The sequence below is a fragment of the Falco biarmicus genome, chromosome 4, assembly GCF_023638135.1.
Source record: "Falco biarmicus isolate bFalBia1 chromosome 4, bFalBia1.pri, whole genome shotgun sequence".
Lineage (NCBI taxonomy): Eukaryota > Metazoa > Chordata > Aves > Falconiformes > Falconidae > Falco > Falco biarmicus.
Window position 1 is genome coordinate 90704360 of NC_079291.1, and position 27712 is coordinate 90732071.

A 27712-nucleotide genomic window follows, 5' to 3' on the forward strand; every position below is an offset into this window, starting at 1 on the left:
ACAAATGTGTCTCTGTACTTGCAGTTCCTAAACTGTGCTAGCAAGAATTGCCTTTTTCTCATTCTTTTCTCGTGCTCACCCCGCCCCCCTCCTTCTACATCCGCAGTCTCAGTCAAATCTGGCTTTATTATTTTTTTATAATTTCAGCATCAATAAATGCCTAGAGTCAGGGCTCTAGTTCACGTAACACCATTGTTCTTTTTCTGGAGAGCTTAACATCAAATACAAAAACTTCCCCAGGTTGCCTCTTCAGTATTTGAATCATTAGCTGTTTAGTTTTCCAGTGAAAAGGGAGAAAAACCAACAAGAACTCACAGACTTAAACAATATCCTAAAAAGTGAGTTTCATTATATGAGACATCTTCATGTCATGGAAAAAAAAACCACACAAACTCCCCCCCCAAAAAACCCAGCAAAGAAAACTAGCAATACAGAAGGTATACGATTTTGAAAGGGAACCCCCTGCAGTTCTGGCCAAACCTGAACAGAATTATGGTAATTCTGAGCCCCTGATAAAGGCAAAGCACAACCAAGGAAACAAGACTCATCCAACAAAGAAACAAGACAAACAGTTGCTGCTACATCCAAGAACAGCAATAAAAGGTAGACTAAATTTTTCGAATATGCTGCTGAGCTATCCTTTCAGTAAAAGATGCAACCAAGGGGTGAAAAAAAAAAATTAAGAAGGTTTTCCCAAACAAAATTCCAGTTAGCACTTCTCTTCCTGTTTGAGATGTTTCTTAAACAAATCAGCTCTAGCCAAACTGTGCAAAGTGGTCATTAATTGCTTATCAACAAGCATAGTTTTCCTGGCACAATGAAAGCAAAGTCAAGCGTAGTTAGCATCGAATGAAGTCAAATAACAACAGCTATTACAAACACTTGCTCCTTTTCATTTTCCTCTGAGACAGGTAGTGTCTTTGGTAGTGAGCAACTAAATGGCATGTATGATACAATGGAGAAGAAGAAATGAAACTTACAGGGACCCTGTGAGTTTGGACAGATCAGATTGAAAAGCCAACCTCAATTGGCAGCCCCCTTTCCACACCCCCCACAAAGCATTCTTTTGAAGTCCCGCAACCCACTTAACACAGACATTCACACTCACATATTTACTTCTCTCCTCGCGAGCTGCCCTTCACAGAAGAAGAGGACATTAAAATATTCTACAGAAAGCATGGAGGTCCAAAATAGTTACACAATTGCACAAAACAAAGGACGACTTCTAACCAGAAGGCTAATGAGCTGTCTAATAAACTTACCTCTGAATTTTTTGGGTGGGTTGTTAAGATCACCTGCTTCTGGCTGTACAACACACCGATCATCCACAAGGCTACAAAGAAAGGAGAAGTAAAGTGAGGTTCTATTCCCTTGCAATTACTTACATCCTTGTTAGCAAAACCAAAGTCATTTATTTGCAGTATTTAATCCGAGTGGCCACTTCAGCAGAAGACATTCCCCAAATGCCAACTTATGCCAAATCTTTCTAAGAAGCATGCAGCTAATTTTTAGTGTTGCCCAGAGCTATGCTCCTGGATAGGTGGGACAATAAATAAGTAATTGCTCCTGTATACTGCATCATCTTTATGTCCCCTCCTTGAGGTGCAGACAGAACAGCCCATATTCTAGTTAGGTGAGAGACAGCCTTAGAACAATTATTGCCTCTTGGACAGATTTAAATAACGGTGCAAATGTGTTTATATGAAGGGTAGAGAACAGGAAAATATGACAACTATGCAAACTGGGCACTGACCCTATGACCCCTCAAGTATTAAGAAAAGGCAGAAATAATAACTGCCACAATAAAAATTGACTCCCAGGAGAAAGGAAGGCATAAATATACCCTCCTGCTCACCTGTCATAAACATAAGGTAAGTCAAGGGATCGAACTAACCTCCTCCTGTTCTACCAGGAAGGAGGTGAAATGGACAAGTGAACCCAAGAGATTTCAATAGGGAATGCCAGGACAGAGCTTCCTGTGAATACACATCGACAAAAACCCCACAGGGTCCATTCAAATCCCACAAAATAAAGAAAATAGTTGAGATGCACCTGTCACCACTGCTCTGATCTTAGCACACTTTGGATCAACACGGAACTGCACTTTCACCACACTTCCCAAATTGTGAAAATGCAACTGTAACCAAATACTTAAGTTTCTGATTTGATCCTAAATGACTCATTTTGGCCCCTTAACGCCAATCTGTCAAAGAGGCTCTCTACAGAAAAGTAGAAAGTCAAACTCCAAAGTCTTAAAGGTTTGAGATGTCCATTCTCATGCAGAATCAACTTGAGAAAGACTGAGACCTAGAATATGAGAGTTGTTCCTTGCAGAGGCTGGTTGCATGCAGGGAGCATCTTGAGACAACAATTACGGAAAATAATGAAGTGCATAAAAAATTAAGAGATCAGAGAGACCAAGTGGACTCAACAGTTCTATGCATCTGAAATCTGCATATGCAAACATTCAAAGTAAATTGCTTTTTCCCCATGGATTTTTCTCCCTATTAAGTATTATAGATACATACATGTGCTCCAACCAGAATGGTAGCTTTATTATTTGAGGTGACTGAAAGACCTGCTTCTAGTGAACAAAGGGCCAAAAAATATCAAGTCAAACGTGTTACTCTGATCATCCCACACAGAGATAATCTCAGTGCAATATATCCCTCTTATCCTGAGATTAAATTGCAAATAAAGAGGAACTTCCCAAACTACTAAGAAAAAAATTTTACAGGGTGAAAAACACAAAAGAGCATATATTGTACACCAGTAATCATAATGATGACAGCACTGAGTTTGGGAAACAGCAAGAGTAAAGTCCTGATTAAGCAACGGTCACGTCATAGGAATATTAAATGGGAACACCCTTCAAAAGATTTAGAATGACATTAGAATGTATAGTGGTATCTGTTTCTCAACCTTCATTAACCACATGAACAAGTCATTACACATTGTTATGACATAAGACTGTCAAAACTCCACATATAGAATATAATGTATAGAGTACAATTACACTGAATCTTTCCTTTGCTTCTTTAATTTTCTCCAGGACAAAGACTAAATTAAATATAGGACAAAACTAATTTGATTGTAAAGGCTTATTAAGAATGATAATGCATTTCATGTTTCACATTGCAATTGGGATTTCTGGCTTAAATTAGGCTCAGAAGATGTGTGGCCATTATATAATGCAGTTACCTTAAAACAGTACTAATCAAATCAAAGAGGATGCTTGTAACACTAAGGGAGCTTTAGACCTGCCATGAGAACATCTCATCAAGCCTAGAAAAAGACGTGCTTAGGGCCTGTGATGTCTGAAAGGACTACCCATGGTGAAAAACATCTGCTCAGCAATGCCATCAAAAGCCACAGCCACTGCATAATGTTCATCATGCACTGTATGGGAATAAACATAACATAACTTTCTACTTGTTCTGGAATTATTTACTGCCAAACTTGCTTCAATACTAGGAAGAAATAAAATAGCCAAATGTATAGTATTGCTTAATTCATTTTGCCAGTTTTCAGCAGATAGTATTTGGCCAGTTACACAGCTGATCGAATACTGCAGAGTGTACATGTCATATTTGACGAGTACCTGGGAAATTTGTCAAATACATTCGCCAAATACTATTCAATCAACCCTACTTACTACTACATCCCTTGCTTTTATCATACCTTCTTTCCCTTCTGGCAGCATCCCATATTTTCTTCTCTTTCCTATAATAGATCATGGTGCATCTTCAGTGTCTGCTTCCTTCTCTGCCCCCTTATTTTCCAGAATCCTAATAGCTAGAGGACTAAACCTATAAGTTAGTTTGGAGTCACTCAGGTGAGATTCCAGCCCATCGTTTCCTGCCGAGAGACTTACCAGGATGCTGTCTTTGTACCCTGCTTGGGAGCTCCATTTATCAGAGGCATCTGGACAGTAGGCATCAAAAAATTTGCTGTCACTGTACCCACCCTGAGGCCCTTACGGCTACTGGAAATGAGAAAGAGCATGTTGTGTGCGTGCCCACTCACCACATCATCAAGCTTCCTGGTTGCTTCTTTGCTAATCATTCAGTATTGAAGTACCACAGCAATGTGTCATGCACTCTATTTCCCTCCCTCTAATTTCTCACTGCTTTGAAACAACGCGGCAGATGTGCTCTTTGAGCTTCTCATCCAGCCTCTTGCAAGGTCTTCCAAATCAGTACACAGCTCCTCTGCCAGCTTCTGATGTTCAGAGATTTCTCCTCAGCCGCAGTTGAGCAGAATAAAACATACCCTGACACTCTTCAGATCTGTATTGCAATTCCACATCTTTTCTCTGCAAACTCTTCCTTTTCCTGTGTGAACGGCTACTTTTTGTTTAATGAAGTAGCACACACTTATTGCTTAAGAGGCACTCTCCAAGAGCACCTACTCTGATGTCTTTGCAGAAGAAAGCACAAAGGAGCTCTGTGGGGAAGCACACCAGGGGCAGGAGCTGGCAAGGCACGGCTCCCACTGCAGCTCCAGGGTGCTGGCCATTGGCAAAGCTGAAGATTCAAAACATGTTCTCCTTTGACTGGAGAAGAACAATTTTGTTTGTATGAGAAACCTCAAAATACTGTAAGACAAAACTAGTCACAGTGGTAAGTTAGTGGTATAGAAACGGTTTGGCTTGGGGCTTTTTTTTTTTTTTTAAAGCTACTTACATTGCCTATTCTACATCCTTTTTTCCAATCAGCAGATTGCACTCAAGCCTATTCATTCCTGTCTGGGGGGGGTGGGGGGGGGTGGGGGTGGGGGCAGGGCAGGACAGGACGGGACACACGGATGGACACGGGACAGACAACAACATGAAAATCATTTGCTTGCATTCATTCCCCCTACCCACACCTTAACTTGGCAAACTTCTTCCTCCCCACCAAGGGCATCAAAACCACACCATAGCCATGGATATGCTCTCTCCATCCTCCCAAGATCTAGCTTGCCATATTAGCTTTAAGCCATTTTTAAATTTACAGTCAAACTTGTACATAAAGCTAACTTGCTTTACTCAGTATTTCCTGGGAGCCAGGAACAGGATAGCTAGCTGAGTTCTGCTAGTCCTTCTTATGGATGTTTTTAGTACAAGAGAACAGCTGTTCTTACCCCAAAGTGCTAATAAATCCATTTGTTGAGCCCTCTGCATAGAGAGAACAAATATCTCCAATATGAAGGAAGCTCGACATCTTGTCAGTCATCTCTGGCTTACTGCCCCTAGAAGAATAAAGCACACTGTTACTATTTGTCAAGCAGAATTTCTCTGTATAAGCTACTGGAGGTCACAACAACAGGAACCTTAGCTTGTTTGTTCATTTGTTTGAAAAACTGAACAAGTTCTTGCACTGGAATGTCAGGTATCAAAGAAAATACAGCATGTCAAAATGCTTGCTTTGAAAAATAAACTAAGGAAGAACAAGCAGCTACTGGCATCCCATTTGGTGTGTGCCTGTGTTATGGGTAGCCATATACATCCCAGCAGATGCTCACAGCCATTTCAGTGCAGGTGTACAGAGCCATTTCATCCCACCTGTGAGAGGGAATGGAGGAAGAAGAGTGGGCAGCCTCAGCTTGAGACATATTATTTGTACCACCTAAATCACAACACTTTTTTTTTGCCAGCTTCTTTATCAAAATCAAAGGTAGGTTTCAGCATATTTCAAAGGTTCTCTGTTGCGCTGGAATGATGCTCCTGGGAATTGTCATGTAAAATATTGACATGATTCTTCTCAATATTTTTTGGTTATGTCAAAATATTGACATGACCAACACTAAAATAGCCACCCACTTACAGCTGCAGTCCCACGGACAGCATTAGGTGAAGACCCAATGAATATGCCTGACAACAGATTTTGCATGTAAAAACAAAGATTAAGGTTTTCCAGAGGCAAGTACTTTAAGCTACGTATGTATCAGGAAGCCAAATCCATGTGATATCAGCAATATTTCAATCCTGTTTTTAAAACAGATTGCCTAAATGTAACTCTGAGGAGACAGCCACTTAAGTGTTGTCAACTTCCACAGTATTAAGAACTATCCTTATTTTCTTTAGAGCCCCAAATCCTGGATGGAATCATACAGGACCTATCAGTCATTTAAATAAATCCAGAAAAGCAAGTTTCTATCTGTCACAGCAACAAAGAGACAAGCAACATGAGCCTTGATAAAAAGAAGGCCAACTCAATAGGTTTTTCAAAGACATCTTTTCCAAGACCATTTACTGGTTTCTTGGAGATCCTCCTAAGCCATGCTTTTTCATCACCGAGTTCAAAACGCTGAAAGAGTTTTCTGTGCTTGAGGTTTGAAACAGCAGGCAGCAACGCAGCTCTTCCAAGCTGCTCCTTCTCACCAGCTGGTGGCCTGCAGCAAGGCAGTCCTGCTAGCGAACACTGCCCGGGACCAGACTCCCAGATTTCACGGGAAATAACTGAAAATGCTTTCACCTTCTCCAACATCACACCCAAATAAGTTTTAAATTGTCCACCACCAGAACTAAGCAGCAGGAAATTATGCTTATTATAGAGCACAACCGTGATACTGTACAGGGGATAAATATTCCCTTTCACTGAACATTATCTTGTTTACCAAAAGTGTAAGGATCAAGTTTATTAAGCAAGGCTGGAGCTCAACAAGGACAGATTCATGGAGATTTAAAAGCTGGTGATGATAATGCACTGCAGATGTCAAAGTGCAAACAAAAAGCTGAAGCTGCGCTTTTTTCCGAAAAGCTGCAAACAGCTGTCCCTCCCTCCTCACTGCCTCAGCCCCAAAGCAGTGGTGGGGGTGGTAACAGAAAAAACTTTCTTCATTATTAAGTCAAAGCACATTGGAGACATTCACATGCCTGTAAATCCCTGGGTCATTTGCACAATTAAAAACCAAACTCATGAAAACCCAAAGGTAACAGGCCATGCTTTTATACTGGGTGAAGTCTCAGCTCCTCCAAAATCAAATCCTTGTGCATACAGAAGCAAACCATTTGGCTTCAGGCTGCTCGCTCAACACCAAGTCCTTCTGCACTGTATCTTACACAGTCCATTCCCATTCTCTCTTGATAAGTGGACAGAATAACATCACTACCTATTTTATGCCACAAAACGTACAGAAATATGCCGAGTGACAGAATTAGCAACACTAGAAATGCAGTTTTCCTCATTCCCTGGCTTGGATGTTGACTATGAACTTCAGGCCAAAAACCTTACAATTAAGCTCAGCCCTAAATTAATACAGCCCAAAGCAAAGTCAAGAAACGTGGAGACTTCCAAACGGCCCCTTTTTACAGTGGCATTTGAGGTATCCCATTCAGGTTATGAGGGCCATTACTCTACTGGACTGTGTCATTTTTCCTCTGGAAGAGGCAGATGTTCACCACAGCTGTTCTCAAGGGAATGTGAAGGTCAAAGTTATTGACTTCCATTAGAGAAGAATTTTTTCTTGGCAAAAAAAAAAAAAAAAAAGAATTACCTTAGAACACTGAGGAAAAACCAGGCCCAAGGAGGGACAATCAAACTTCCGCATTACTTTCCAGAATATAACTTCCATTTTCTTGTGTTTTCTTTACTGACAAAGATGCAGACATACCATGTCACACACCATGATATTGAAACCCCAACATATCGTGGTAGTATAAACTTCTAAAATAAGTCCTTTTGCCATGTATTAACATTCCCACTAATAAAATGTTTAGCAACCTTACCTATAATCATTATACGGTTATGGATTAACAGAAAGGTAGTTTTAACTCTGGAGGTAGTTCAGGGTCACAGCATGATTGAATTTCATTGCCAGTCTGTTCACCAGATCCTTTATAAATTTTTCTGGGCAGGCTTGCAAAGCCATCGGTACAGTCAGGTTCTGCCTCCGGGCTCCTCAGGGTGCAAACTGCCTGCGGCACCCCTGAACCCCAGCCTCCCGTTCCCAGCCTCATGCTCCCTGCTGGTCCTCAGCTTTGCTGGAGGCAAGACTTCCAAAGGGTTGATCTAGCTACAATAACCTTATTTTTAAAGGCTCTTCTTAAGCACACTGTATTTAGCATGCAAGCCTTCATTCGCTTTTTTCTTGTATTCCTTCTGAATGCTGTTTTACCACTATCAGTGTGGTGTTATCTCCAACGCAACAGGAGATGCTCGGACGGAGCGTGCCTCCACCACCCTGGCGAAGCACGCTGCCAATTCCCAGTAGGGTGAGCCTCTTGGTAAAACACCTATTTATCCTAAGGCTTACCCACAATCAAAAGGGGTATGACAAACACTGTCTACTCCTCTTATGTTCTTTAATAACTGAATACCCAAAGTCAGTCCACTTGACATTTATCTTCAAACATGCTGTTTCTGAGGTTGGCCGCTGCTCAGGAACATGCTGAACTGGCAGATGGAGCGAGGGACTAAACGACCCACCAAGCCTCCTTAACAGGCAAGATTTACAAGAGAATCATTTCTAAACTCATTTAGCTTGTTTCAAAGCTGCGTTCATAGCCTCCTCACAAGGCACTCATGACACCTAACAAAATTACTTCACTAATTGATCAATTATTGGCATTAAACACTAAATGATCAGCTACCACAAGCCAAGTATTTTCCACCTTTGATGAGACAGACAACTGGGGTATCTGAGACAAAAAGGTAGAAGCGGAAGGCTTTCAAAAGCCAAGTTTCCAGGTAATCCCCCCGAAATCAGACCTCTATGGGAGTCTTCAGCTGGAGAACCCAGAAGTTGAGGCACGAAAAATCTGTCAACCTTGGCACATTTATCCCAAGTTCACAGCAGAGGTGGACCACAGGGACTGAAGAAAACAGGTCCCCTCCGGAACATATCAGTCAAAGCACCCACGCACACCCCCTTGGCCAGGAAGGGGCTGCTCCCCTTCCCGTATGGCGTTGGCCAAAGACATGAGATGCCCACCAGAAGCCCCCTGGAAGCGCAGGGCAGGAGGATCTTCACACCCACTCTCAGTACCCAGCTCTTACAGCTATAAGCACAATCACGCTGCTTAAAAAGCAATTGTGCTCAGTAGAGAAATACAACCATTACTCCACAATTTATTTATTTTAGATATGCCAGTGCCAAGAGCCATCAATTAATACTAGAGGAGGGGACAGCCCCGAGAGAACATTTGCAGTTATTGCTACGCACACTCCCAGGTTCAATGTCTTGCAAGAGACAGGAGTCCTCCAAGAAACCCACCATGTTCCAGCCATAACCTGGCAGTCTCCTGGCCGTGGAGCCTTGTCACCCTCTTCCACTTCAACACTAGGGGAAAACAAGACTCCTTCTAGGTAAACTTACTTGACAAATTGAAACTAAAGTAGTCTGATAGGGAAATGATAGCAGCATGACAATACTAGCACACAAATCTAGCAAGCGTCAGGTTTCTCCAAACAAGTATTACGAGGCTTAATGCAGGTGGCAGCAACGTCGACAGCAGCAAACCAAGCTTTTAAAATAATGTTCTTTTCCCACTAAGCTGAAGATCCCAATTTTGACAGAGAAAGACAGACTTAATTTTTAAGATGAGAAGTGAAACATGAACTAATAGTGGACTGTATGTTGAGAAGCAGACTGTATCTACCCATAGACATCAAAAAATACCTGAAGGATTAGCACATTCTACCATATTTTTTTAAGCCTTGACAGCCTGAATTTAATTATGTTTGTGATTACTTCCTCATGTATATTATCTACATGAAAGTTAGTATGTGTTTATTTATGTTTTAGATACATTGTATCTGCACAGAAAAATAAAATAAAGTCTCTGTTTAAGAAACAACCCCTAAAAAAATAAACACAAACACCTGCTGAATTTCATGTAAATTGCAAGGTACTGCTTTCCAAGTCATTTTGCCAGTCTATAGCTTTGCTCTATGGGACTGGATCTGAAAATGCATTAGCTAAATCCAGGAAAACTCAAGAGTTTTAGGACTTGCCTTTCCCCTACTACTCCATACTCCTTGGTGAACACAAATCTGTATCACAAGACCACCAGTTTGGTCTTCTGACTGAACAGAAGTGCCGTAATTATGGGCTTCATTTTTCATTTTCTTACTTCTAGATTATCTTGTGCATATCCTCAAAACAAGCTGCATTTCATACAGCAAACGCCAATGAAAAGAACCAATTCTGAAATGCAGACTAAGCACTTTGACAGGGTTTATACAAAGCCCTTTACCACCAGCACTACCGCTCCGCTCTGAACCAAAGGTGACATTCTGCAGACCCTCCCTCCTAACTCTTTCCAGTTGGTTTTGGGACTTGGTCATATTTTAGGGCATAAGTAGGTCATATGCTTAGCCTGATGGCCTCGAGTAAGCCAGTGTAAGTCTGATATAGCCACTGAAATTCAAGTCTGAGGCACTTCAATCCATTTTCTCATGAAAACACACTTCATAATGGCAGTTAAAGCAGAATTAACAGTGAAAACACTTCGAAATCAAACTGACTGTTAAATATCAAATACCTTAATGAGACAGCTGCTTTCTGCAGATCTCAGAATAGGAAATGCAACTGCTTTGTAAACATTTCATGCTAATTTCTCCCGTCACTCATCTAAATCTTGATGTCAAGTTAGAAAATACAAGCTTCAGAGCAACGCTGAAAGTTTGCTTTCCTTGAATAGCAGAGTCAAGGCCCCTTTTGAAGTCCCTCCTTACAGGGACTGTTTTTAACAAGATTTCAGCAGTATGCTATTCCTCATCTCGAGTAATTTAATGCTGAAAGGCCTTTCACAGAATTTGAAGCTATTTTGCTGATACCATGTCTCACATGTCTGCTTTGTGTGGGATTTTAATTCTTTAACCTATGACTGCAAATCCTATTTGTAAATTAAACGAGACCAAATATGTCTTATTGCCGACTGTTTGATTTCCAGCAACTGGCATACAAATTAGTTAATCTTTTTAAGATGGTTCTAATGATGTTTGTTTTGAGCAAAAAAGCTCCTTGCTGTGCCTTGCAGTCCCATGATGTACTCAGTTCTCTACTATCTTATTTTCACTGTGGTTTAGTGCTCAATTAAATAGAGATTGGCAATTTTATATGTACCATTACAGAAACTGGAGCAGCACTTTTGATAGTCTTTTTCGCTATTTAGGTTGTTGAGGTAGGAACAGAATCTCAAACCATACTTAACTGCTTCAACTTCATTCCTGCAGACAGGAAACTCCACAGCAAAAGTTTAATTTCGCTTCAGCTCTTAACAGAAAAAAGACCAGAGTTTAAGAGTAGAGACACAACAAAAAAGCAGACATAAAGGACTGCTTAATGGCATAGACTATTGGCATGCACGTGAAGAAGCATCCATAAATTAACAGCTATTGGCAACATCACATCAAGACTTGAACAACTGAGAATCCACAAGCCCAGGTAAAGCAGCGTGTTTGAATCAAATGGAAGAGAGTCCTTAATATTTGTAAATTAGGCCCAATAAGCTAACATTTTTTCAAATGCACCCAAAGACTGACTCCCTAGATGTAAGTCCAGTACTTAAATAATTTGGTAAATCCAAACTTTACAACAGGATCACTTGGCTGAAAATTTGGCCCTACAGGTTTGATCCAATGTTTCCCCTAACACTTCTCTAAAGATTTCCGTGTTGCTTTGGATAACCCAGCATTCTGTATCTATTTTTACAGGTGCAGCTAACTTTTTAAGAACTTAAACCAAAACCTGATGTTTCCCATTCTTAGCTCAATAAAAAGGGAGGTTTCCTCCTGAGGGCTGTGAGAAAGATTCCTAAGAATCCCATTAACACAGCCAAAGCAAGGCAGAAGTGCTCTATTTAAAAGATCATCTAGTGAATAATCACTTTTCTGGGGCGGCAGGACAAAGCACTGTCATTTGCAAAGCTTCTGACTTAGCAAATCTAAAAGGAGCTCTTTGCATACACCAGGGAAAGAGAAATAAAACGGATTTTGGGTAGCACAGGCAGCTGGGATAAGTGCCACACACCGAGCGGGCCATCTCAAGGAAGTTCATTCACTCCTCAGCTGAGGACCCAGCCAAGAGCAGAGTAAAATCCTGCAGTTTCTCGACCACCAGCACTGTTCATAGCACGCGGAAATGACACCACCACAGCAGACCCACAGCCACCACCATCTCGAACGTCAGGATCCTCGCCCTCACACGCTTGCAGTGGGAGGCTGCTCAGAAATCATGTTAGGTTTTGAGAGGGTTCAGCACTGTTAGTTTTATGCACATGTAGTTAAATTTTAGAGATTACACATTAAAAACAAGTATCAGCATGGTACGTTTATCTACCACAATCTTGTTTTCCATTTAACTTCAGCCTTTCATGTTCAGGAGCCCGCTATCTGCAAACAAATTGTCGTTTGATGAACCGTTAGATTCAAGAGGAGAAATGCACTTTCTCTGAGAAAGTATTTTTCCTCCTAATGCTTGTAATGCAGCAGATTCTTCTATAGTTTGCAGTCTGAACAGGCAAGATGAAGAGCATGGAAGAGAGGAAGGAGGGAGCAGCACAGAGCTATGACTTTCTCAAGGACACACAGCAGGTCAGACTCAGAGCCCAGATTCAAATCCAGGTCTCCTGAATCCCCATCCACCAGCCTACACCACCCCTCTTCTCCCAGGAGGAAAATCAATCTCATTGCACATCTAATCAAGCATATGTTTCCCCCTTTACTTGAAGGAAGTTGGAAGAGGCATGTAAATTCATACAGTAAAATGATGCCAGAGTTAATTACGTTCTATTCATAGTATCTGCCACCCCACAGATAAATACATTTGTAATAGTGGCTCTTTTTACTGTATCAATGGCAAAGATACTAAAAAAATCTACTATTTAATACGTGCAACAAAACAGTTTAAGAAAAAGGGAGAAAAAGATAAAGTAACTCAATTTGTTAACTTGAACCTCAATAAATCTTCAATAAAGGAAAGCAAACATGCACAATGTCCTTTTCTCCTCAGAAAGGGCACCTGCATTTTTTTTAGTTGCCCAGTGGCACCAGACAAACTAGTTACAGAAAATTCAGGTTGAAAGTAACACACTCATAACAATGCGCTAGGCAGAAGTTACACTTTGACAGCGCTATCTTATGCGGCTGCCATCAGACTGCTGTAAGAAACACAACTGACAGATCCTACTGACAGGCATCTGCAGAAAGCTGAAAAAAGAAAATCTATTAGAGATACACTGTTGGGGGAAAAAAAAAATCATTTTTTGATTCAAATCAAGTATGACCTGACAGCATCTTTTTAATTCCATTAAAATTAAGAAGCACTTACTGAAGTTGATACTTACTGGCTCTAACCCTGATGGGAGAAGGCAGCTTAGACGTCAGCCTCTGGACAAGGCCCCTACAAGCACACAATGTTTTCCAGCATATTTCTATCAGAAGGAGAGAGTTGGAACAGGCCAAAAGAACCAGGGCAACCAATGTCATGGGGAAAAAGAGCAAGCTTAGTTTATAACACCAACTGGAGTTCAGCCAAGGAAGAAAAATGGCCAGGGAAGAAGAGGGCACAGAACAGTCCCGATTTCATTGAGCATGGTCATATATCTACCAAGGCTTCAGCACAGAACAGGCTGTCTCTTACAGCCCCCATCCTCACATTAAGCCTCCATACTTCCCTCCTCACAAAATAGATGCTCTTTAGCAAATGCAATACTCCCTAAATTTACCAAAGTATTTTCCTTGTCTGTCTGCCTCACTAACCTCCAGCCGCCTGCACCTGCTCATCTCCTTCTGACCGCACCTGCCCAGCGCTTTCACCCTTCCCTACACATCCCACTTCTCCCTTCGCCAGTACTGCACCTTGGCGGAGGTTCTGTAGCCTCCATGGTGGCACTGCTGTCGTCTTCCACGGCTGGGCTTTGCTGGATGTCTCCTAGCAGCCTTGGGTCCCCGCTGGCAATAAAGTTAATGCTCTTCTTCCACTAGCAACTCTCTCCTATTGAAGGCTTGAAAGTCTTCTCTTGTCTTCCAGAGGCAGATGCAGCAACCCTTGCAAGGGTGAGCTCGCTGCTTTTCCCTCCTAGACACCTCAGCAGGCACCCAGGTCTGCAGACTAAAACCTAAGTGCCTGTGATGAGCAGTCGAAGAGGAGGAGCCACTACCAGCACACGACTAGCACGTGTGGAGAACCACTGGTGGCCAGGGGACCTACTTTGAGCCCTGCTGATCTAAAAACACCCAATGGGCTGGACTCCTTTGCAGATGAAGGCTCCACTTCCCAGGTTAACTTGTACATGTTGGCCACCCAAGAGTAATTTTCTAGAATGCAAGCATGAGTCATTCTTCTGAAGCAAAGATTCAAAATACTGTACCACCTTATCTCATAGAAAGCATTAGCAACCACATCTGTATAACCTTTACAGATGGAGGAGGGGCCAAGGACTGCAGTTGTTTTAATCATAAATTTTCAATTAATCCTTTAGATTAAGCGCCATCAGCCTACTCAGATACATATCCACCTTTGTGTCTACGCATCTTGTCTCAGAGTGGGATGCAGACAGGACATTATCTGGGATGCAAGCAAAGCTTTTTTCTTCAGAACTTCTTGGCAGATCTCCGAATTTCTGAAATATCAGATAGGCTGGGCCAAGGCGCAAAAGAATGTTTGTAAAAGTTTCACGCTAACCTGCTGCTAAACAATCCTGAATATTTATTTTTTTTAAAAAAAAAAAGCCACAGCCTTTTGGCAGTAGCCATTTTTTGGCCTACTGTCATCAGAAATTTCTTACATGTATATGCACAGAGATTTTACAATCTTCTGACTACAGACATCATGCACATGGCAGGGCTGAGGAGAGGATGAACTCTTTGTGTACATCATGACATTTGGATCCAGTATCCAAGCCTCTTTTCTTACAGCTTAGTATCAGATCATTCCAAAAGCAGAAATGTTACCTAACATCCTAACCAAGAAATTTGCTTCCCCTGGCATTTAGTTCTCTCAAAGCTATTCACCACCCTTTGATAACCTGTTCAGCCGAACAACTGGTGAGATACGAACACACAGCTTTCTGCAACACTCCTCATGTTGGCATTCTGGCACGCAAGGATGCAGTGACATTGCCACAAGCCGTAAATCAGCAAAATAACGCATGCTTCCATGCACATTTCTAACACCTTTTTATTTCTAGAAGGTTAACTTGCTCAGATCTGAAGTGACATTTTATTCTCCATAATAACACTGTTAGGAAGGAAAAATAAGTTCTGATCTAAGCTTTGATAAGCTTAACCAGACCACAAGTATGAAAATGAAACTTCTGAGTTCAGAATCCACAGCTGAGTTTTGCAGCTTTCCTTGTCTGAATTACTGTTCCTGTAGTTTTCATTCTCTTATCTTTTTTCCCCCCAGAGGAATTTGGTCCCATAAAACACAGCTGCTCTGAAGACTTGGAAATGTACTTTCTCAACAGGTACAGAACAAGCAAGAAAATAACACACTTCCTACAGCTGCCTCTGCCAATCTCATGAGCAGTTGCAGCACCGCAGAAAGAGGGTTCTGCCCCCATCCCCAGCCACTGCCCATCTGTGCCAAGACTGAGAACCAGGCAATAACTGCTGTAGTGCCCATTAGGAACAGAAATCAGAAAGAAATACTGAGCCAGATCAAAGCTCATGCTGTCTGGCATCCTGCCTCCTGCAGCAGCCTCTGGGAGACGCACAGCGGAAGAGCACTGGAATCACTTTGAACAGCTATGGACACTGATAGGATACAGTTTAGCAGCGCAGAGATACTGTCTGCTTGCTTTTCAAGTCTTCTCCTTTACAGCACCCAGTAAAGCAGTACCTGTCTGTACCCAGCATAGGCCACTAGATGAAACTGCCCAATGGCTTAACTTATCTTCTATACTATCACACACACAAACTCTTAAAAAAAAAAAAAAAAAAAAAGGCAGAGAAAAGGCTCCAGGCTACTGAAGCAACAGTGCTATCTCAGCAGCAAAAGAAACTGATTTTTATAAAACTGGATGAATACCATAGTCTCATTGTGACATAAACGTTATATTTACATAACTTTCTAGCAGCACACATCATTTTCTACCTCTAAACCTCTCTGGTCTCCATAAGCTGCTTTGGTGAAGCTGCCTTCCCTCACACTCACCCACAGGCGAGCAAGCAGCTCGTCTACCAGCTACTACAGAGCCACTACCCTCATCCCACCTCCCACAGGATCTTCAGATTCCTCCTGTCTTTAAGACATAATCCTACAACTACAACTATCTTATATTTATGGGGTAATAATGTCTCAAAGACTCCCAGTACACTTTGCAGCTTGACACATCAGATACTCCTAAGGAGTACGCTATGCACTGAGAATTACAATGCACAGCATCAGGGGGAACAGCATGGTCAACAAAACAACCAGAACAAGCTACAGCTGCTCTTCCAACTGCTTCACTGAAGGGCATGTACCAGACAAGGGCTCAGCAGATCTGCACACTGCTTTAAGCCTGCTTTATAGCACTGAAAAAGAAGTTCCACCTCAATACTGCCCATTTCAGCAATTTACCAGGAGGTACCAGCACATCTTACAGGAAGCAGCTGAAAGGAGCTTCTGCTTCCACAACAGACTTCTGGACCACAGTGGCCAATATTTGAACAGTCACTGGGATTGTTACCTTTCCTCTGGCACATGTACACAGAGTACTGGAGAAGCTGTAACCTTGCTTCCACATTTCATCCAAAATTTGCCACCCTGGCCATCTCTTCACACTGCCACATTGCAATGCTCATTCAGCATTGCCTTTACAATAAGAATTACTATAAAATTAGACTAAGATCTTACACCACACAACAGCAGGACACCATGGCTTGCAAGTCTTGCTCTTCTTTGCTATGGCACTTGTAAGCTACCAGAACTTGAGATTTCTTCACTTCAGCTGGGTTTTCCCACCTTCTAGTCTACCCCACACCAACACAGATTTGTTGAGGTGATGCAACAAGGCTGACTGTGCCATGAATAAGACTTCTTCATGCCCCCAGTTTATAACCAGAGACCACAGCAGTCGTTTACACCACCCTCCACTCTGTTACCAGTCTCAGTAGACCTCCTTCATCCAGGCATTCTTACCCAGACTCGCAGTTCCAACAATGGTCACCAACAAAGCATACTGAACAAGTGCTTGCCCCTGCAGCGGCGTTCACTAGGGCCTCTTCCACTTTCCAGCCATGGTGTTCAGGAAAATACACTATTTCCCACAGCTAAGCTCCACCCCATGATTGCAAAGGCAAACCAAAGTTACTCTTGCTGTTTACTTCCTAATTTATGAACCCCTGTAAGAGGAAACCAGATCACTCCCTATTTCAAGGCATAATCAATGCTGCAAAACAAGCAGGTAGGGGAAAAAAAATCATCTAAACAAACACTTCAGTCTCAGGGTGGATCCTGGTATTTTAATAGAAAAAAATTGTTATTGACAAACAAAAGACAGCTTAAAGAACACATTAGAAATCTTCAGCTCAGCAAACAGCTTACTTAATAGCACTCCTGTAACAGCTTGTTTTGAAAAACACTGGAACTGTGGTTTTTATTTCCACAGTGACTCCTTTTTTGGTTTATACACACTGACCACTACACATTCTCACTGTTAAGTTGCTGTTTTCCAGAGCAGTCAACTTTCACGTCTGTTTCGTCAAGGGTCCTGTTACACCAGAACTTTTGCTTTGATCAGTGTCACCAGTCTTCTCCAGTCACTGAGCAAGCAGTGTTGGACAACCAACGCTTTGCTACAGCCACAACACCATGCACCACTGTTACTGTTTCAGGCACTGATCTTACACCAGCAAAACCACCAAGCATTTAGAAACTGGCTTATTTGCCATGCAAGAAAACTGGCTTAAAGTAGAGGTTCAGAAAATAAAATAATCCAGTGTCTGTCAGCCTGTTAACTTAGCCATAGAGAAAGCACCATGGGAAAGAAATGGATACTGGCTTCACATTGCATCCCACACTCATGCAGCTGAACCCTGTGAGGAAAGCAATTCAGATGTGGGCCTTTGGACTGGGCTCTGAGTCAGTGAGCCTTTTGGCTCAATGCATTTGGAAGTCCTGGGATACCAAGCAAATTTCCGAGCACAGGAAAAGAAACTCATAACAAAACGCATGCTGAAGAAATAAAAACATGCACAGGTACCGGCCCTCATCAATAAATAAAGCAAACAGCCACCACACATGCACACTACTTCATGCACGATGTCGAGTCACTGAATCTTCATAAGGCAAAGATCTGGATTGTATTAGCCACGTTTTCTCTTCCTGATTTTTGAGTAGCAACACCACAGTCCAATCCATCTACAGCTGAGCGGGCACAAGTGAACCGCTGCACAGTGCGTAACGTGATGGATATGATGCACTTATTCAAACCGTTCACCTGTTGGGAGCTTTTTTTGTTGTTGTTGTTATACAAACTACTGTGAGCGGAACTTAACCTGCATGGGGCAAAGAGGTTTTATACTAGAGGGGAAAGCCTGGCTGAGCCCAAGCCACGGCGGGTGCATACAGCCCCCTGCGCCCAGGGAGCCACCGCGAGGGGTTGTGGAGCAACAGGCGCACGCAGCCTCTGCACAGGCGGAGGGGCCACAGGGCGGCCCCCAGACCCAAACCAGCAGTAACTGAGCTTTCAGCACAAAGCCATGAGCCCACATCCCACGTACCCGGGAAGGCACACGTGCCCCCTCCCCCGCGCGAGGGCCGGCTCCGGTACCCCAGGAGACCGCTAAATATTTGGCCCGCCAGAGGAGGCGCCGGGACCCTCGCGAACATCCACCGCGGCTGCCCAGCTTCGACCGTTTAAGAGTACGATCGCCCACAGCCAAGTCCCCACCGGCGCTCGCCAGTATTTACATAACGCCACATACCTCCTGCAACTGAGCCGCAACTCCGACAGGGGCAAACCCCACCAAGAACCAGGGGAAAGTTGGAGCGGCCGGCGCAGCGGCGAGGCCCCGGCCGTCCTGCGGCGGGCAGCGACCCCGGCCGGCAGCGACACCCCCCCCCGCCCGGGGCCAGCCCGCACGGAGGGGCCCGGCTCGGCGAGGCACCCCCGCCCAGCACCACTTCGCACCCCCCGCCCCGCCCGGCCCCCGGCGGCCTGGGGAAGGGGGCTGCCTCGGCGGCCGGCTAGCCGCCTCCCTCCCCAGCCACTGCCGCCACCCCTGCCCGCAGCGGCCCCTACCTAGCTCTGGTGACGGCGGGGCGGGCTAGCGGCGGCTCGGCAGCCCCATGCTGGCGGCGCTGCCCGGTCCCGTTAGGATGGAGGCTGCGCCGAGCTCCCCCCCGCCCGCCGCCGCCTCAGCTGCACATCCACATGGTTACTGCGCTCGGAGCTCGCCGCCGCGCCTTATATACTCGCGCGGGGCACTCTGGGTAGCGGAGTCCTGCCGCCGCCGCGCCGCCGCCGGGCAGCGTCGCTGCCGGACTTCAACTCCCGGCGTGCCCCGCGGCGCGCCCCACCGCGGCACCGTGCCGGGTCCCGGCGTGCCGGGCGCGGGCGCTGCCGCGGCCGGGGGCTCCCGCTGCGCTGCGGCCGGGGCCCGGGCCCGGGCCCGGGCTGCGGGCTTCGCGCAGGGTCCCAGGCGAATGACGGGTGGGAGAGCGCCTGCCCGCCGCCGGGGAGTTACGGGACGCACCGGCGCTGTTAGCAGCTGCAGGCGCTCAGAGCAAACGGAGCCGGGGAAAAGAAAATACTGAGTACCTGCAGGTCCGGGGAGCGCAAAATAGCGGAGAGAGCGCGCTCCAGCCCCGCGCTTAACCCTGCGGGATGGAGGTTTCAAAGGTTATGACACGCGCTGCTTTCACTTGTAGGGTAATTCCTCATGGGAAGGTAAGGCCCTTTGGCTGAGGGCTGCCAGCTGTGTGGAACACGGTAACGTGGGGTAAAACCTGCTATTCTGAGGAAGAACAGTTTAAAACTCTGAAAGCAGCAAGGGAGTTTTACTTGGTTTCCTCTTCAGTAAGACTGTCTGGTGTAGGGATGCTGCTAATTAATGTTAAAGGCTGTCCACTGACTGACAGCGCAACTTCAGCCAGAATGACTAGCAGTGATGACAAATAAGTAGCATTTCCTTTAATTTATTGCATTGTGCAATTATTTGTTCTTAAAATTAGTCAAGGTATATTGTCCATGCATATACTGTAATTGTTGTGGCCTCCATAGGGTGCATGTGGCTGTGTTTGGCAGCGCAAAGCGCCTCACAGAAGGAGATGCAATGTTTGTGCTGCAGAAGTGCTGTACCACTTTAATTGGCATAAGGGGAAGAAAACACTTCCCTGCTCTTGCCTCCACCCGCATGGACCCGCACCTACCGCTGCTGAGAGGAAATGGGGTGTAACTGCTGCTGCCATGGTCACTGCTAGTTTCCCTCCTTCCAGCAGCACACCGCTGCTGGGGAAAGGGAACAAGTCCGGATCAGGCAGTGGTCCAATTCAACACTACCATTATACTGGTTCTTCATTAAAAAATAACATCAGAGGAATTGCAGTTACAGCTATCGAGAATATGCAGAAGTTGAAGTCCATGACTTAGGAACTTGAGCGAAGGTCAGTGAATAGAGCTCTATGATTTTCATAAATGGCTGCAATGCTACAAGCCATTACTCATCAGGAACTTGGCAGAGTAACGGTGCCTAATATCATTAGGTAATCCTAATGAATTCTTGTGTAATCAAATCTAATCTCTGGATGAGTTCTGTAGGGCTAGGACAGCGAATGGCTAGAACATCTGGTGCGCTTAGGCAGTGACATAAGGATGTCACTAGAGTCAGTGGCATAGAGCTTTGCCCACTGAACGCCTTTAGCAGTTATGCTAGCAGCCTGCCTTCAACTATCTTCATTATCAAGTGCTAAATAAGAGCAGCAGCAGCATGTTAGAAATTGCATGCAATGTAAGACATAGTTTTGGGGAATTTCCCACAGATGGAGGTTGAATGGGTCCCCCAGCCCCACTCAGCCTGACAGTATGAATTTTTGTGAATATGGGATGGACAGGAGCCAGCAGAGGAGACCTGGGGACATTCTGCTCTATCCTAGCCTGCAAATCCTCGGTTCCTTGTCTGAAAAGTTGCATACATCTCTCCACGCTTCTCCTACACCAGTCCATGTCCTTTGTTTCCTGCTGCTTCTGCAGCCTACCAGTTCTCTGATTTTGTAGCCTCTCCAGAAGGTAGAACATCAAAGGCTACGTTTTCTTCTCATGGACTACGTTTGCTTCTGAGTCTTGGTCAGTTCTTCAAAGGCTGTGGAGTTTGTGCTTCTGAAGGCCCTTCCACCAAAAATACTGATAAAGTACTGCTAAGAATTTGCTAGATTTGAAGGTGTACTGGCAAAGACAAGATAATAATGAAAATTTCCAACAGTGGAAAATGTTTCCATTTCTCTTCAGGAACTTGCTTTGGGATGCTGCTGCAGGCACAGTGAATTTACAAGGTTACTATGATCTTATAGCTTTAAGAAGAGATGAAACAGTAGGGCAGCCTGGGAATTAAACACTTCCCACTTGGAAGTACTATAGGGTTATTTCTTTAAAACAAGTGTTTCATTGATAATGTGAACTACAGCAGGTAGCCTCTGAGATGGGGAATAGAATATATTTGCTCAGTAGCAATCAAGGGGTTGGGCTTAGATCACATGCACATACACAAAGAGGGTCTAAGGAATGAGAACTGCTCAAGAATTTAGAGAGGAAATAATGAAAAAGAGTTGATAACACTTCCATCTTTAGAGTGCTATAATTATAAATGTTTAGCCCAATCACACATGTGATTTCAGTCACAGGAACACACCTTGCAAGAGATTTTTTTTTCTTTTAGAGATTTCTGTTCTTTTTCTCCTTTTAGAACCTCATTCTGGTCCATCACTACCTTACTTGTAGCAATTACATGAATTCAGCATTGATGAAATTGGTTAAGATTAAGTTTGCAGTCCTTTATTTTCCAAGAATAAGAACAGTATTACCTTGTTTTATGCTGCCAAGTTTGCAATTAACTGTTGACTTCTTTGGAGTATTTTGGACAGAAAGCGCTCCAGCCTGCAGGGTGGGTTTGCATATGTTTTTGTTTCTGCTGTTGGTTCAGCTGCACGATCAGAAGCCCTGGAAGAAAAATTAGAGCAGAAGATATTCCAGGCAGCCTCCGGGACTCTAAGGATCAAACTGTCTAATCTTGCTTATGACTGGTTATCACGATGAGGCAGATGATCACAAAAGCTTCCCGTTGTCAGAGCTGTCCATGCCAGCACTGCAGCACTCAAGAGATGAAAAGCACTACTAACAATAAGGACAAATGCTAGGCAACATCTCAGCATTTCAGCTATGTGCTGAAAAGGCTCTCATTTCTGTAATATTTTAATAACAGTGAAATCAGACTCTTAACACTGAAGCATGGTGCACTCAGTGCAAGGAAAGAGGGTAATTAAACCCCATGTGGAAGAGATTAGCTGTGAACAAATGGCTTAGGAGCATAAACATGATCAATAAATGACAACAGCAAAAGTTCTCACAAGTCCTCAGGATTACAAACTGGAAGTTGGATGTTGCTCAGAAGCAAACTGTAATTGTAATTATTTCATCTAGTCTCTTGAGAGAATAAGGAACATAAACCTTCCTGATGGAGGTATGGAAATGATGCAGAAAAGTCTAGGAAAATGAGCAATGAGAATGAGTAAGCAAGACACACTAGAGAACTGTCCCAGGTCATTGGGAATTCACTGATTTTTCTTGAATTCCACCATTACCCAGCCAGAATCCCATGGCTTTAATAAGTTGTCCTGGCAGACTCTTTTCAATTCTAGAAGACTGTAGAATTTGGATACCTAGATTTTGCTGTCATTTCAGTAAACGGCATTGGAAATTTGGAAGGAGAAAATAAGTTATACTTACTTTGCATTTTCATAGAGATTCATTAATGCATGGCGCTAAGATTACAGTTTCAACATAAAAGGAATGTTTACATTTTCTAACCCTGAAGCAGCAAGGGTTGATTTTATAATTAAGTTTGTATTCATTTGTTTTCCTGCACTCTGCTGCTTTTCTAAGTACGACACAGGGCAAAAGGGACCAATGATGGATAATTGAAATGCATCCTTGTGAAGACTCCCAGCACTGTCATTTTACACACAGTAAAATTTCATATAGCAAATACAGTTCAGTAGTGTTCCTTTCCAGTACCAATACAAAACAAACAAACAGAAAACCCCACCCTCTTTCACTACGGTCATACTTCTTTTTGCTGCACGGTCCTAACCTGTACAGGGAAAAAATATATTAAATATTTTGCATTAATATCTCACAGAATGAGTAAAGGTTTCTTTCAGCATAGCAGAGGATCCAGAATATCCATTCTGCTGACAATCTGGAACAGAAGCTCCCACAGCAAGTAAAGATTTACATGACAGAGCACCAAAATCTTCAACAACTACAGTGAACCACAGGAAAAACGAAGGAAAACAAGGGCATTACCAGTTCCCTGACGTAGAAGGTATTGACAGTTCTGGATTGAGACAGCTGATCACCATCTGCCTTAGGGTATGTACCTTGGCTGTGTGGTGAGTAGAAAGGATTACAAAAGCCCTATGCCCTTTCTGCCTGTGAATGAGGTAGCAGGACTTTGGATTTATGTCACACAAGAAAGCAGGCATCTGCACCTGCTACTTCCCCAGCTCCTTAGCAGGGGGACAGCGAGTGGGAAGAGCCTTTGCTCTGATCACAAAGTCACAGCCAGCTGAGCTGGCAAAGAGTGGGGTAGTAATTTGCTGCTTCCTACTAACAGCAAATTGCAACCTCTCCCAAGAGCAAAGGAGGAGGCCATTGTGCCTCTATAAAGTACATTTCCATTCCTGACCTGCTTGGTTTATACACTCACATGTTGCCACTCAGCTGGCTCGTTACAAACTGCTTCTCAGTCACCTGCACTGAAAACTCCTGTAAAAGACTCCAAAACTGAAGTAACAGTATTTGATATTCACTTGGAAAGAAAAGCAGGTTTCTCCTTTCCCCCCTCCAGTGATATTCCCCACCCCCCACCTCCATGGTAATATTTTTGCCATAAAGACTGGTTGTGTCATACTTGGTAAAATTCATTTTTAAGCATGAAAAATTGAAATGCCAGGATAGATATACAAACAGAAGTGCCCAAGGAATGTACAACACCTTTATATTTTCCTAAGTCCTTATTCTGAAATGATGCTGAGTTGCATCATCATCCACCAACAGAGGAGAAGAGGGTACTCTTAGGAGGAAGGCGCCTACATGCCTGTATATAGGCATATTACATACTGCTATTGAACACAGTCAAAGGTGTAAGCACTTAACTTTTGGGCCTTAGACCTGCACCTTGTACGAGTCTCTGACATTAATGCCATCAACGTGCTGTTGGCTGTCCTTCAGCTGCAGCTTCATTGCAGCAATCTGCTGCAAAAGAGAAAGAAAGAAAGTGCTTAATCCACACATGAACACCACTGGTATGCTCAGCCAGAGGCCAAGGCCATGACCACCATCCTTGGTACAAATTGCTAATTATCATTTCTAAGAAAGTTTGCAAGAGCCAGGCCCAACTTCTGCTGAGTGATACCTACATGGTTTGAATTTCCCCTTACTATGAATATTGCTAAATAACATTATCAGTCAGCTATGATGACCTGTAGTTGCAGTTTTTGACATCTCAAAGTGGGAACACTTAAAGGCAACATATGTTTTCCCTTATTTTTTACCTGTGGAGGTGAAATGAAAAGTCAATGAGGGATCATATAGTATTGGTGGATAGTTAAGAAATCTTTCTCGGGAGCACAGACCTATCTGCGTTCATTTCACATACATGCTTTTCTCAAGAATGTTAATTGTTAACAAGTACTGGACATACATCTTGACTAAACCTGAATACGTCACACAGCAGACACTACCCTCGAGGTACCCGAGCACGGGGGACTGCATCTCGGTGACAGCACGGGTCTGTGTGCTGAGCTTACGCTGTGTTTGCTTCAGCACCCACTTATTTTTAGAAAATGGCAAGGCAAACTTCAAATCCAGCTCCCAGAACGGCTACAAAAGGCCGAGGGCTGCAGGGCCACCCCGCCAGGGAGCGCCTGAGGCGATATCCCCTCGGCCCAGGGACCCCCGCCTCCTCGCTCTACACACAAGGCCTTACGTACCTGCTGGAGACAAGCACAAGCGGCGTGCGGGGTTGCGCCCCGGGGTGCGCCAGCGGCCTCTCCGCGGGCAGGACCGGCGCTGAGGGGACGGACGGACGGGCACAGCAGGGCGCCGGGCCAGATCTGGGCCCCCGCCGGCCGCGGCGCTGCCCCTTTAAGACGCGGCCTGTCACGTGACGGAGGGCGGCACGTGGTGTCTCGGCCAACATGGCTGCGCCCGGGGTAGCCCGCGTCTGGGCGTCTCGCTGCATTCTCCTTTTCCTCCTCCTCCTCCTGCTGGGACTGGCGGCCGCCGCCGCCGGGGAGGCAGCTGCTGGCGGGGACTGCGGGTGCAGCGCCAGCCGGGGCGGCGGTGACGGGCGGGCGGCAGCGGCGCGGCGGTACTCGGCGGCGGGCGGAGCGCGGAGCGCGGGGCGCGGCCCGGTGAGCAGCAGGGTGCCCGTCCTGGGGCGGCAGGCCCAGCGCGCTGAGGGGGCGGGCGGCCACGGCGGCCTCCGCGGGCCAGGCCGGGCGCTGGGGCGAAGCAGGGACTCCTGCCGTGCTCGGGAGATTGGCGGAGGGTCCCAGCGAGCGGGTTTCTGTGGAGAAATGCAAATCAGAGCTGCTTCGCGGCCCGCTCGGGCCTCGCTCCTGAAAGCCTGGGCTTGGGCACGGGTGCTTCGGTTGGTCCCGCCTCGCTTTTCCCACCCGGGGAGCCCAAGCGTCTCCCGGGCCGTTTCGGCGCTCCCGAAGATGGAGCGAGGCCTGGGCAGTGGCGCCCATCTCTGAGCGGCCTTCCCATGTCCTCGGTTGTGTTTGCCCTGCCCGTGCCTCCCTGTGCAAAGCTGAGGTGACAAACCAGGGCCGGCTGTGCCTCTCGGCTGTTGGTTTTGGCAGGCCTGCCCATGCCTTTAACTGGTCCACAGCAGCCATGTCGGCCAGAGGGCTGGCCAGAGCAGGGCTGGCTGTAGCTGTACAGCCTGGGCAGGTGTAGCTCTGAGGGGAGTCCCTTGCTGTGTGTCCATACTGCTCTGGCTCTGATTACACACACGCGTATCTCTTTTTAGGTCTCTGTTGGTATCAATGCAATTGAAACACCACCAACTGCTGTGTCGTGCCTCCTTTGTATATTTCAGCAAAAACATCATTTATGTATCCGTATGTAGATATATTTTCATGTTCCCTTAAAGGGAACGTCTCCTTAATTGCTTATTTCCTTCTATTCCTGTTGCTGCTTGTCTGAAAGACACCATCCAGAGCGGAATGTGCCTTCCTCCTGAGGGCAGTGTTTAAAGTGGGTTCATGTGCCATGAGTGTGCCTACTGCAAAGGGATACTGAGACTTCTTTTGCATCACTGCAGTCCGAATGCCTCACTGGATAAGATATCCTCAGCTATTAGCAATGGGAGGTGCTAGTAAGCTTTGGCAGACAAAATTATATCGCAGCAGACTTGGATCTTGTTCTTGCAGAAGATGGCTTGGCGCGTAGTGAAAATATGAGGGGCTGCCTCTCTTACTGCCTTTTGGTGGTGTGACACTGGGAAGCTGCATCAGCTTGGAAAAAGCCTCTGTCACACAGGCAATGTGGAAACTACCAAGGGAAGGATGCCTAGTGGTAATTATGCCTTTACTATTGTAGGCTGCACTTGAGAATATTTAAAGAGTATGAATTAAATAATCCATATTGCACTTGGGCTTTACATTGCTAATACACGTTTTGTGTAATAAGTTTCAGCATTTCACTGTGGGTCTTGCTGTAGAGTGAAAAAAAAAGATCATTTGACTCTTACTTTATGGAAGGCATCTGGCAAGTTCAACATTAGGAAATGAAAACTAATTACTGCTAGTTTTTAAGCTGTGTTCACAACCTAACTAATTATGCTTAGCTAGAAAATATTTTTATCAAAAGGGAATTTAGGGAGGAATTAGCCTCTACCTCAATGACAAATGAGATTACTTATTTCCACTACATTTTTAGAATTGGGGAGCTAGTATTTTAGTGGATGCGCTCTACATTAGCATAATACTTTCAATGTAAGTATAATCATAGAGAAATGTGGTTTCTGTAGTTGAAGTTGAGCTTCAAAGGCAACTGCAGGTGCTACCTCAGTAATACTGTGAAGATACAGGCAGTTAGCGTTGCTCATACTACCTAATTCAGTAAATGACGTATCTATCAGCCTCTGCTGTTGGATTTCTGCCTCCATAGTTCAACTTTGATATTTCTTAGAGATTAGTTCCTTGGTGTTAGCTACCTGTATTTTAAAACTAGATGTTAAAGCTGCTTCATTAGCTATACAAATGTGGCCTCTGGCTGTGGTGTCTATGCAGGAAATTTGTTCTTCACATAATGCTGTATTTCTGTGGTGTCAGCTGAAGAGTGCTGTCAGACATCTGAGCTTTGCAGCCTGTGATGTGGTGTTATCAAAAAGCTGGCTTTTGAAGGCAGGTCCTATTTCCAAACAGGAGGTGGAGCTGTGAAATGAGCTGTCTTGGTGGGGCAGGATAATCCTGTGGAATCAATATTTGCTTATCGGTTGGACACAACATTGGTGGATGTGCAGAAGTCTCAGCTGTCACTGCGCTAGAGGGCTGGAAAAGCAGCAGG

At 44.6% G+C, this 27712-nt stretch overlaps 2 protein-coding genes across 17 annotated transcripts in view; one reads left to right on the plus strand and one right to left on the minus strand.

The window, feature by feature from the left end:
• Nucleotides 1-25265, minus strand: part of ITPR1 (inositol 1,4,5-trisphosphate receptor type 1) — a 183626-nt gene extending 158361 nt beyond the window's left edge. For 6 of the 14 annotated variants that reach the window (XM_056337558.1, XM_056337562.1, XM_056337563.1 and 3 more), the window contains exons 1-4: nt 25126-25265; nt 21937-24388; nt 5125-5232; nt 1263-1333 (exon numbers count right to left, since the gene is read on the minus strand). In XM_056337558.1, coding sequence (XP_056193533.1) covers nt 1263-1333; nt 5125-5216 — 163 coding nt within the window. In that variant the 5' untranslated portion in view covers nt 5217-5232; nt 21937-24388; nt 25126-25265. Of the gene's footprint in view, nt 1-1262; nt 1334-3874; nt 3986-5124; nt 5233-19159; nt 19297-21936; nt 24389-25125 lie in introns of those variants that run through there. The other 8 variants (XM_056337551.1, XM_056337556.1, XM_056337555.1 and 5 more) reach the window with 5 other exon arrangements.
• A 65-nt stretch (nt 25266-25330) lies between these two features.
• The window catches only part of SUMF1 (sulfatase modifying factor 1), a 38884-nt gene continuing 36502 nt past the window's right edge, over nt 25331-27712 (plus strand). For all 3 annotated transcript variants that reach the window (XM_056337567.1, XM_056337568.1, XM_056337569.1), the window contains exon 1: nt 25331-25548. In XM_056337567.1, coding sequence (XP_056193542.1) covers nt 25333-25548 — 216 coding nt within the window. In that variant the 5' untranslated portion in view covers nt 25331-25332. The remainder of the gene's footprint in view (nt 25549-27712) is intronic.